We start from the raw sequence: 12,122 nt of genomic DNA on the forward strand, positions 1-12,122 counted from the left end.
GTACTAAACAAGCAACTTCTTGCCACTCGCAGGCAATAATTTACGGCACCGCTAAGACCTGTGGAAGCTAAATGCTGCAATTGCCCAATTTAGTGGTACTATATTTACCAACCTCAGAAGGATGGAAACCTAGTTGTATTTGCCATGGTTCAAACTTGGGACCTGTAGGTCATAGCAGATAGATGCAAGCAGTAAGCTCTTAACTTGCAGAGCCATATCTTCAGCACCAGTTTTATTTTTGAGATCTAGCCCACAGAGATAGTCCGTCAGTGGCTCTGCAGCATGCAAGCAAGAACTCACAAAGCACTCATAAATGTATATTTTGTTTTTTAAAAAACTTTATTTTTTACACAGAAACAAACTTGAGTTTTGTGGGTGACTGAACTAGAGTGATATGTGCCTACCTTGCAGAGTCCCTTATTGACAAAGGGAGCAGCACTATACATCACAATCCATCCATAGGCCTGTCCTGCTTAGAGCAGGGTTGGCATAAGATACTGTACAATTAAAAGGACAGGGATCCCGCAGAATAATGTCTTCTTGACACTCGGTCAGTCTAATTGCGGGTCTGAATCCAAGAGGCAATGAGGAGAACTACTTCACCGTTTTGAGGGAGGATGAATAATGGCCTGTAATCAGGGAGAGAGGATGGGTTTCTAGCCAGAGGAGAGGATAGGGTAGAATTTGGGCCAGAAAGAATATTCCCATACAGATCTGCATGAACACAACCCATAGCTCCTTGTAGAGATGGTGCCTTGACGTTCTCCAAGTATTTTTTATTGGTTAGTTGTTGAAACGAGTAAAATAAGCTATATACATCATAAAATGTGCTGGCCTTAAACATGACAGGAGTATTTATTTCAAGGAAATGTTAGGAGAGGTGTATGGTTAAGAGGAAGATTTCACTTGGGAGTCCTATAGCAATGACTGAGCACTTTTGGGGGTGGATCATGGGCAAGGCAATGATAAAAGGGAGCTCATGATGCTCATGTCCTAAAGACATGTCCCAGGAATAGGTTTGAGGAAGGGTCCCTGCTGAACCAGTCCAGCTTAATAATGCAAACTGTGCACACCCGCATGTGCACAGCTTGCAGAGTGCCCCTAACCATGGAAGAAGAGATGCCGCCTTATGGAATGCTTGCCCTCGGCACGTCAGGTGCCATATTCAATCCTTTTTTTTAAACGTGCATTGTCCACTAGGGATGTCTATTCCTTGAATCTCAGACAAGATGATGGAATTCCCCTGGCAGTCTGAATTTTAAAGACGGTCCATGGAGTGAGGGGGGCAGGAGCATCTGTGCAGGCATCAGAATCCCAACAAGGTTGCTCCTCAGATACCAGTTTTCTCCTTCACCCATGACCGTAGAATCGTCACACGGCTGTACACACCAGGGTTATTCTTCCGTGCGCAGCCCTCGCCCCAACTGACAATGCCTGCCAGAAACCAGGTACCACCATTCTCCTGGCAAGAGAGCGGTCCACCCGAGTCTCCCTGGGGAAAAAAGGAACATAATAGAGTCAGAAGAGAAAAGAACAATCTCATGTTCAGAATCTGAACTGGACACAGAGGGGCTAGGTTGAGGTAAATAGAAGGCATGGGAAAGATAGCAAGTTAAAAGGGACAGGGGATAGTTTGAGGGGCCAAAGAAGAATGTGGAAGAGAGTAAGGGGAGAAGGCAGAAGGGATCAGGCTAAAGGGCTGTGCAGAAAGGGAGTGACCGAGGGACCAAGGCAGTGGGGGGAATGGGGTCGGATATAGGCAGGCTGAGGGGGTCAAGGCATTGTGGGTCAGTGGGGAGACGAAGGAGTGAAGGTTGAGTAGAACCGGGGTAAACAGAGGACCAACTGGAGATGAATGAGAACTAAAAAGACAAAAGGGAAGAGGAGTGGCTGTGTTAACAGATGACTCAAAGTTATTGGGGGCTGGGAGGGGGTTCACATTAGGGGTGGTAGGAAGGTTTCATTCCTACAGTAAAATGTAGTGCCTCTGAAATTACTCTTGTAATGCGGAGTTCCGGCTAAATTTCACCAACCACTGCATGGCAGATATTTTCCCCGAAAGTCTCCAGAAATGCAAGTACGAGAAAGCACCATTTTCTAACACAATCGGAAGTGGTGAAAGTGCAGCTTCTCGAGTAGATTTGCAGCAAAACCAACTTGAGTGGCTCTCTTGCACACTGCATGGTGCCATTCACACTGATTTTTCTGTGCTACTAGCACGGTTGCTAAATTGCAGCACAACATGCACATTTCTGCTCATTGGTGGAACTCCGTGGAATCTGGTGGAGTTTTAATGTAACAATACAAGTTCATCCACCCCCCAAGTTCCAACATGAAATGCAGAGCCAGACTGGCCGTATGGGTACCAGACATTTTCCTGCTGGGCTGGAAGTGTGTGGGCTGGTTTTTGAGCGGTAGAGCCATTTTTTTTTTTTTTTTACAAGTGCTGCAATATCGTTCCCCGGTAACAAAAGCAGCAGTGTTTCCCATCCGCACCCAACACCCCCCCCCACACCCCACCACCCCCCCCCCCTCACCTCATCCCCCTGTCTTCCCCCACCTGCGGGTCCAGTCTGACTAAATGGCCAGGGCTGGTCGTTCTCAGTTTGGCCCTGATGATCTGGAGGTGCCGGAAACCAGAAAGGACAATGAAGTGGGAGAGACATGACTACATAGTGGGGAAGTGTGTGTTTCTCACAGATACTTATTAGCTGTTGCCAGTTACAAAGGCAGCACTGAGATGGGAGCCTCTACTATCAGTTGGATGCAACATCACCCCTTTACGTACCTGACAAGCGTCAATGCCACCAGTGAGGTAGCCACTGCACACCATACGAGGAGTGATCTGGCCTTCGGTGACCACATTGCAGACTGTGTCATTGATGACCTTCACTTTGGCCTTCTGCAGCACCACTGCCAACTGTCCTATTAAAGGGCAAACAAGACATAATTGCGAGGGATGATAATAGGTTTACCACAAGAGAACCATCGCTTTGTAGTAAGTCCAAAATAGGCAGGGGGTGAAAAAGATGAGTAGGCCATAGGAGTGGAAACGATGAGCGATAGCAAGAACAGGAAGAGGATCTAGAAAGCACAAAGGGCCAGCAGCTTGTGAGAAAAGGCACGAGAAACAGGAGAGAAGTAGCGCAAGTTTCAGGAAGCGTGAAAGTGCCCAGCAGGCACATACCGAGCCAGGCCAAAAAAGGATGCAATGTCAGGACAGCCAGAGGTGCACATTTTAAGCTCATACATACCTCCCTCGCTGAGGAGACCCCAGCCTGTGACATAGCAGGACATGCCAGTGGGAAAGACATGCGTGGGGGATGGTAGACAGATTGGCGTGATGGTGTCAGTGAAGACCAGTGGCTCTTTCAGCTCCAGCACAGCAATGTCATAGTCAAAGGTGTTATCGTTGAACTGACTGTTCGTGATGATGGTCTTCACCCCCCTCACCTGGACATCCTTCAGATTGCCCTGGGTGCGCAAGCCGCTGTATACTGTCCAGCTGGCAGCACTCGCGTAACTATTGGGGACATTTGAGAGAACAAAGTGATCTCAGTTCTAGGACAAAACAGTGCTGAAGTGGGTATGAGCGTATGAGGAAAACAGTTATTTGGCAAAACACCCAGCTCTCTGCCTGCAAGTGTGAATCAGACTTTGTACAAGAAGGTAGGCAGAATAGACTCAAAACAACAATAGGGCAGAGCCATATCTGTTCCACCCACCACTATCACAGAGGGACCCGAACAGAATGGGTACATTCTCATCCCAGCACAGTCTGTATAGCACAAGAACCCATGAAACCAGGGCCGTACTGGAACCCAAAGCAGCCCTTGCAATTTTGTTGGACCAGCCCCCAGAGGAGGGCACAGGTTTTGAATCAGTGCTACATTTGTTACTGGGGGCAGAAATTGCAAAACTGCAGCAAAACCGTCCCACAGTAACAAAATTGGACCCAACCTTTCCAGCCTCCCAGAGAAATGCCCGATGCCCGCTACGGCCAGTCCGGCCCTGCATCAAACATCGGACAAACTTCTTAAATCACATGCTGACAGAATGGTTGCCCAGCAGCACTCAGAGGGGCTGGGAGAATGCTTACTTTTTCTCACTTAGGTCACATGGGTGGGCAAGACCACTTTAAGCCCACCCCCTCAACATAGGTCTTGAACAGCACCTAGGATTTTACCCATCTCTAACATGAGGGCCCAGATACAACTTGGTGGCTGTAAAAAAAGAGCGAAGAGGTTTTTTAACCAACCATGGTAGACCTCTTCACATAAACAGGCAGCCTCCAGCACATTCCTGAATTCCACAGCCAGTTTTCAAAATCTTATGAGTTTTGTATGTTTAAATACAGGAGAAGATAAATACAGGTGAAGATACCCCTTTCACTTCCTGCTCTCTGAAACCACCTACCCCTCTACTGGTTGGATACTTGGACCTGTATGACTGGCACCAACACTTCCTACTGTCTGTACCTACCTGCCTCCCACCAGGTGGCTCTGAATGAACATCCTGACAAAGGGCCTGACTTGATCTTGGCCGACGGGTTACGTCACAATGGTGATGGATGTCCCATCTGCCGGAATATAAATCCCATTATTTTCCATGGGATTTACATTTTGGCAGATGGGACATCCATCACCATTGTGAAGTAGTAACCCATCCACCAAGATTCAAATCAGGCTCTTCATATTTTCCTTTCTAAACACCCCCCACGCCTGCACAGCAACACTCACTTGGACCTGCCACTGGTCTGGAAACAGTGTGCAGCGGACACCAGCCAGCGCTCCGAAATGATGGAAGCCCCACAGGTGTGGCCTTGGTTGCCAAAATGCAGGCTGACCTGCCAGGGCCATTCCCCAACATCAGCGTCAGTGCCACCCACGATGCGATTGTGTTTGTAGGGCCGGACTCCACAATCTGAAAAAGAGGGAGAAAGATGGGAGCTTATTGAGGGGGTGGTTCACGGCCTCACTTATCGCATCCTTCCAGAACCCTCCCAGTAAACCCTCCTCTGGTCTGGCGTCTCAGTCTTAAGGAGGAGAGGGTGGAGAGCAAGAGCGAGTGAAGAGTCGAAAAACCGACTAAAATGGTCGATGCGGAAGCAGGGGGAGGGTGTGGTTGCTAAATATCAGTAGGCTTTGGGGATCTATCCAAAAACAGAATGGTGGGGACATAGGTGTTGTCTGTAGGGATTCTTGGGGTGCAACAGTGCCCAGAAATAACCAAGCTGGAAATCAGAAGACGACTGAGCAAGAAGGACTCCTTTAAATGTTGTGTATATCCGGTGACACGTTCTAAGACAAAGGTCAAACGTCAGGCTAGGTCTTCTGACAAACTGCTGCGTACTTTTATTTCTCGGATTGAAAAGGGAGAGGACTTTGTAAAAGTGATCTAGGTGACAATCCTGCTGGGTACAGGAAAGGCTGTAGGGTGTCAGTTCTTTCGAATACATCATTTAACTATTGAGAAAGGAACTATGCACATATTTCAAATTATATCACTAATTCAGAAAGGACAAAAAGAACTTTTTTGTAATTCTGAAGTGGGATGGAAACCAAGATGTTAATAGGATCAAAAGAAATCAAGACACTTTTCTTGGTGCAGTGCAAGTGATAAATATTTACTGAAACTATTTTCACACATTCGCTTTTGCGCTAAATTTTTATCAGGAAATCTACATGTCCATGTAAATTTAGTGGCTATTTCAAATGAAAATGTGCTGTCTGTATATAACAATGTGCTACTTCACCAATGCTCCACCAGCTACATACCCCACCCTCTCTTGCTGAATGGGCAAGGCACATTTGCTGCACGTGTGTTTTTTCTAGGATGTTTGGATCTTTCACAAACCCTAGTACTTCAGTGATATTAAGTTAATTGCAGCACCCCCACTCTAAAAATGGTTGCAGCACCACAGATGGAAGACAGGCAAGGGCTCTGGATGCAAAGAATGCCTAAGACGCCATGGTGAACGGGGATGGGTAGAGAGAAGGGTGTGGGAAGAAGTTAATTTAATCCCTTAAAGTAACCGCCTCAAATCACATGAAGGCTTCAAAGGGGCAACTCAGTACTTACTGCAGTTCACCTCATCAGACCCATCGGCACAGTCCTCTTTCGCATCACACTCTGGGTTGAGCACACCGACGCAGACCTGACTTTTACACTTATACGTGAAATCTGTGCAGGCGGTTTCTGTGGCTGGAGAGGGTAGGTGACCGGGAAGAGAATGAAGAGTTGGATCAGCATAAGACAGGGAATGTTACTCAGTAACACTTCAGTAACACTTCAATGTTTCAACAATAGATGTAAAAAAAAGAAAATAACCAGAAAGTCTTATAAGACATGTCCAAACCCCTCCCACATGTAGAACAAACCATGGGCAATATTGGGGTGAGCGTCACCAGCATAGGTGAGAGACCAATCACTCCCAACTATCAGACTTCAAGTTAAGAGACGTGCTTACGCCAATAAGCATACTTCTTGGTTTTCACACTCTTGCACACTCCTCGCTTTCATATTAGCTCTGCTATGCTATACATGTGCCCTAATGTATACTTACTAAAGTATACAGAAAAGTGAAGGATGGAATGCTTGAATTAATTTCAGCCACTTGTAATTACTCAGGCCGCAGCCCAGTGCATCGTTATTTTACACACCATGCCACCTCAGTTTGAAGTCAAACACATCAACCTGGACTCTGCTCTGATGGAACAGTTTAACCTGTACGGCCAGGCCCTCCCCGAATCGGAACGTAAGCAACCAATGGACCAGTTGTGCCTTGGTTAGGGCTCATCAGCCAGGTATAGCTTGGTTGCAGTGGCACAATGTGCACAGACGCAGGTCTGGGCATGCCTGTCCCACTTTGGGCAACTTACTAAAGTATACAAAAAAAAGTGATGGATGGAATGCATTGAATTATACATAATATATGGATATGCACAAACGATACAGGTAACATCACAGCCAGCAGTGCTAGCTTTACGTACAAATGCACACAGAACAGGTGCAGGACAAGAAGCTGAACTGCCTCTTAATTAATTGCCTGCAGTCTGCCTTGGTTGCCGCTTCGCTTTATTTGCTTTTTATATTTCCACTGTAACTTTTACTTTGAATGCGCGATATCCCCCGGCGCTCTGCTTTGATCACCACTCCGCTGCCATTTTGTTTGTTGTTGTCGTCCCTTAAGCCCGCCCCGCCTCCCAGCTGAGCCGCCCTCCCACAGACTACATACAGCGCTACCATACCTGGAAGCGCTGTGACTCCCTCTTCGCTTTTGTGCTGAGTGGTCGCTCCCCAGTGTCTCTGGCGACATCTGGTATCGTTGTGCTGCGCTTTAACGCTAAACTGCCTCTTAATTAATTGCCTGCAGTCTGCCTTGGTTGCCGCTTCGCTTTATTTGCTTTTTATATTTCCACTGTAACTTTTACTTTGAATGCGCGATATCCCCCGGTGCTCTGCTTTATTTCCCCCCCCCAGCTGTCATTTTGTTTGTTGTTGTCGTCCCTTAAGCCCGCCCCGCCTCCCAGCTGAGCCGCCTTCGCCCCTCCCCTATCCATATAGGACAGATGCTCTTTCGCGCCGCATTCACGCGCAGCGGTCACGCCCCATTCGCGCCGAAGGTGCGCCAAAGGTAAGCCCGTCTTCGCCCGTCCGCGCCTGGACCGCGCCCAGCGCCAGTCCCCCTGGTCCTCGTATTACCCTCCCTCCCCGCATTACCTACGATGCCACCACCCTCCTAGCCCTTAACCCCGGCCGTTCCCCCCACCTGCGTCCAAGCCGCTCCTGGACACACCCACGGACCCTTCTCATGCAACTCCTGCAAATTCTACGGCACCAGGAACAACTCCTCATCTACGATCACACAACAGATATCCGACCCCAACCACCTACAATGCATCCTGCTGAAACACCCGATCGGTCCACAGGCACGCCATTGACCTCTGGAACCTACTAGACACCATCTCTCCGGACGTCGCCTTCCTAACAAACATGGATGAACGCCTCCTCAGCCCCAGACATCACCATTGCCATCCCGGAAGGCTATAAGATCATACGCAAGGACCGTACCGGCCACACAGGAGGAGGTATCGCTATCGTCCATAAGAAATCCATCCGCATCTCAACCAGCTCAGACGTCAATCTCGCCAACTCTGAACACCTTCACTTCCAGATCCACATCGACCCCAAAATCACACTCAGAGGCACCCTCCTGTACAGGCCACCAGGACCCCGAGCACAGTTTAGTGAAGACATCACGGACTTCATCACTCCACACGCGCTCCCCTCCGAGGATTACATCCTTGTGGGAGACCTCAACTTTCACCTTGAAAAGAACAACGACCGCAACACCACCACCCTTTTGGACAACCTCGCCAACCTCTGACTTAAACAACTTGTCACCACCTCCACCCACATCGCAGGTTACACACTCGACCCCATCTTCACCTCCAGCAAACATGTCTCCTTCAGCCACACCACAGCTCTCCTTTGGACTGACCACAGCTGCGTTCACTTCACCTACAACAAGCCCACTTCCAACAACCACCCCCAACCCACTCTGCAAAGAAACTGGAACAAAATCACCATCGACCAGATCTCCTCATCGCTTCTTCTAAACCCCCCAGCCCACTCTTCAAACCCAGACCAACCAGCCACCAACCTCACCCAATGGTTATCCAACAGCACCGACATCTTAGCACCACTGAAAAAATGACAAATCAAACTAGGCAGCAAGAAAGCCTCCTGGTTCAACGTTGATCTTAAGAAATCCAAGAAACTCTGCCGCTCCCTTGAGAAGGCCTGGAAAAAGATCCAACCACCAGCACCAAGGACGCCTTCAAAAACGCCACCCGCATACACCACCAACTGATCCGGACCGCCAAAAAAGCCGCTTTCAAGGACCGACTAGATAACAACGCCCACAACAGCAAAGAATTATTCAACATCATCAAGGAATTTACCAACCCCTCGGCCAACTCCAACGACATCACCCCCTCTCAAGCCCTCTGCGACTCCCTAGCCTCATTCTACCACAGCAAAATTGCAGACATCCACAACAGCTTCGACAACCGACCCGAAGACCAACCCTCCCAACCCCCTTCAGGACCCCCACCCCCCCTGAACATCCTCAACAACTGGAAGCCTATCTCCACTGAGGACACCATCCGTCTGATGAACTCTATCCACTCAGGATCACCCACAGACCCATGCCCTCACCACATCTTTAACAAAGCAGACTCCATTATAGCACCACACCTTCGAGACGTCATCAACTGCTCCCTCAACTCCGCGACTTTCCCGGAAAGCTGGAAACATGCTGAACTCAGCGCCCTCCTGAAGAAACCCACAGCTGACCCCACCGAACTCAAAAACTACCGCCCTATCTCACTCCTTTCATTCCCTGCCAAAGTTATCGAGAAAGCTGTCAATCAACTCGCCGCCTTCCTCGAAACCAACAAATCCCTCGACTCCTCACAGTCCGGCTTCCGAGCCAAACACAGCACTGAGACCGCACTCATCGCTGCAACTGACGACATTCGATCTCTACTGGACAACGGAGACACAGTCGCCCTCATCCTCCTCGACCTCTCCGCAGCCTTCGACACAGTTTGTCATAGCACCCTTCTACAGCGCCTCAGAAACGTCAGAATCCAAGGAAAAGCACTGGAGTGGATCACTTCGTTCCTCACCGGAAGAACGCAGAGAGTCCGCCTCCCACCATTCAAGTCTGAGGCTACTGAAGTCATTTGTGGCGTGTCACAAGGATCTTCTCTCAGCCCCACCCTCTTCAACGTTTACATGAGCCCCCTTGCGACCATCGCTCGCCAACACAACCTCAACATCATCTCCTACGCTGACGACACTCAACTGATCCTCTCACTCACCAAAGACCCTAACACCGCCAAAACCAACTTACACGAAGGAATGAAAGAAGTAGCCGAGTGGATGAAGCATAGCCGTCTGAAACTGAACTCCGACAAAACAGAAGTCCTCATCTTAGGCACCTCCCCCTCCGCCTGGGATGACTCTTGGTGGCCAGACGCCCTTGGAAAGGCACCCATCCCGACAGACCATGCACGAAACCTGGGCATCATCCTGGACTCCTCACTCTCGATGACCAGACAAGTAAACGCCGTTTCATCATCTTGTTTCAACATTCTTCGCATGCTCAAAAAATCATTTCGCTGGATCCCCCCCGAAACTCGTAAAACGGTCACCCACGCACCGGTCACTAGTCGCCTGGACTACGGAAACACCCTCTACGCCGGTACCACCGCAAAACTCCAGAAAAAACTCCAACGCATCCAGAACGCCTCTGCCAGGCTCATACTAGACATCCCGCGTAAAGAACACATCTCTGGTCATCTGAAAACCCTCCACTGGCTCCCCGTAAATAAGAGGATTACTTTCCGCCTCCTAACCCACGCACACAAAGCACTTTACGAACTTGGACCCGAATGCCTCAACACACGACTGTCCTTCTACACCCCCTCCCGTCAGCTACGATCCTCCAACCAAGCTCTTGCCACTGTACCTCGCATCAACAAAACCACCATGGAAGGCAGATCCTTCTCCTACCTGGCAGCTAAGACTTGGAACTCCCTTCCCACCCACCTTCGCCTTACTCAGAACCACCTAGCATTCAGAAAGCAACTTAAAACTTGGATATTTGACAATTAATTCCCCACCCCTCCGCAAGCGCCTCGAGACCCTATGGGTATGTAGCGCGCTATACAAATCTTTTGACTTGACTTGACATGTTCACCTCACCCACTCAGGGTTCAGGTTTTATGATAATAATTTTACTGATATTTACCTTATGCATTTATCTATAGCTCTGTGCTTTGGAAAAATTAATATACAACTAGATTTCCCCCACAAGGATTACGCCAATAAATAGATTTTCACATTTACATGTCTGTAGCCTTCTAGTGGTGTATGTGTCCATATGTGTCCTGCAACAACGTTCCCTGGCTAAATTGCTGGCCACAGTATGCATTCAGTTACGTCATTTTACATCTGTAACTCATCTATTGCTCACTGTTTATACAGTCTTTTAAAAAGTATTTTATGATTAGGATGTTGGGGATGGCCACATTTTGAGCTTCTCCATCCGTGACTAGGACGTTGCCCTAATTTACATCCATTCAGAGATAGAGGTTACTGCTCACAATGAGGTTTGTATACTCACCAGAGCAAAGAAGGTTGGCGTGGGTAAAAGAATATGGGCATTCTTTCTATCCCATCAGTCAGCCACCACCTATCTGGAAGGGACGGTTTCCATTGTATTTTACATCAGAAAGGAAGGTACTTCAAACATAATTCAAACAAACACTCTTTTTCACTTCTGGATTTTCAGTATGTAAGTAGGCGGACTTAAGATTCAGGTTTCTTCTTATTCATCTCTTTTCCTATTGCAGCAGTGTAGGGGGCTGGCTTAGTATACGATACTCACTTATGTAAGTCTAACTCCCTGCACTAATCCAGACAACCTTTATGGTGATTTTAGTGTTTTAGTGGTCTTAGACAACCTTAGAAAGCTCTCCAAGTGGTAGATGTGGAAAGCAGCCTTCAGGCTTAGTCCAAATGTAGTCTAAAGCAGCTTCTTTTACCAGAACATAATCTTATTGGTATAGATTAAGTGAAAAAGAACCACACCGTGTATTAATAAAAATATGAATTTATTAGAAGACACTCACTAACACATACAAATATTTCCTACTTGGAGAAATACACTATGCACACAATACTTTGCAATAAAAACAGGTAAGTAGCACGAATATAAAGTGGCCGCCAGGGGGAGACCAAACCATATACTAAAAAAGGGGATGCATATCGCGACTCAAGTTAAGACTGTACCTAGAGGACATAGAAATGCGGTGGATCCATGGAACCACCTGAGGTAAGCAACAAGGAACCCCACGGAGGCAATGTGCAGAGTGGGAACACAACTGCGTGCTCAATTGAAGTCAAAGGATGAGTCTTAGTTGCAATTGTAAAGATGCAGGAACCTTCCCAGTGAAACTTGAAGAAACCCCATGGAAGACAGAAGGTTGGAGAGCAACCCCGCCCGTGGATACCCTAGAAACCAGGATACCTACACCAGGGAAGCCGGG

The 12,122-nt window shown here is 48.1% G+C and overlaps 1 protein-coding gene across 1 annotated transcript in view; it reads right to left on the bottom strand.

Annotated features, from left to right (window-relative positions):
- Positions 1-331: 331 nt before the first annotated feature.
- The window catches only part of LOC147701248 (suppressor of tumorigenicity 14 protein homolog), a 134,217-nt gene continuing 122,426 nt past the window's right edge, over positions 332-12,122 (bottom strand). Inside the window, exons 15-19 of the mRNA XM_086929994.1 lie at positions 6,082-6,204; positions 4,740-4,923; positions 3,255-3,523; positions 2,789-2,925; positions 332-1,492 (exon numbers count right to left, since the gene is read on the bottom strand). Coding sequence (XP_086786120.1) covers positions 1,331-1,492; positions 2,789-2,925; positions 3,255-3,523; positions 4,740-4,923; positions 6,082-6,204 — 875 coding nt within the window. The 3' untranslated portion in view covers positions 332-1,330. The remainder of the gene's footprint in view (positions 1,493-2,788; positions 2,926-3,254; positions 3,524-4,739; positions 4,924-6,081; positions 6,205-12,122) is intronic.

This window comes from Lissotriton vulgaris, chromosome 7, assembly GCF_964263255.1.
Source record: "Lissotriton vulgaris chromosome 7, aLisVul1.2, whole genome shotgun sequence".
NCBI lineage: Eukaryota > Metazoa > Chordata > Amphibia > Caudata > Salamandridae > Lissotriton > Lissotriton vulgaris.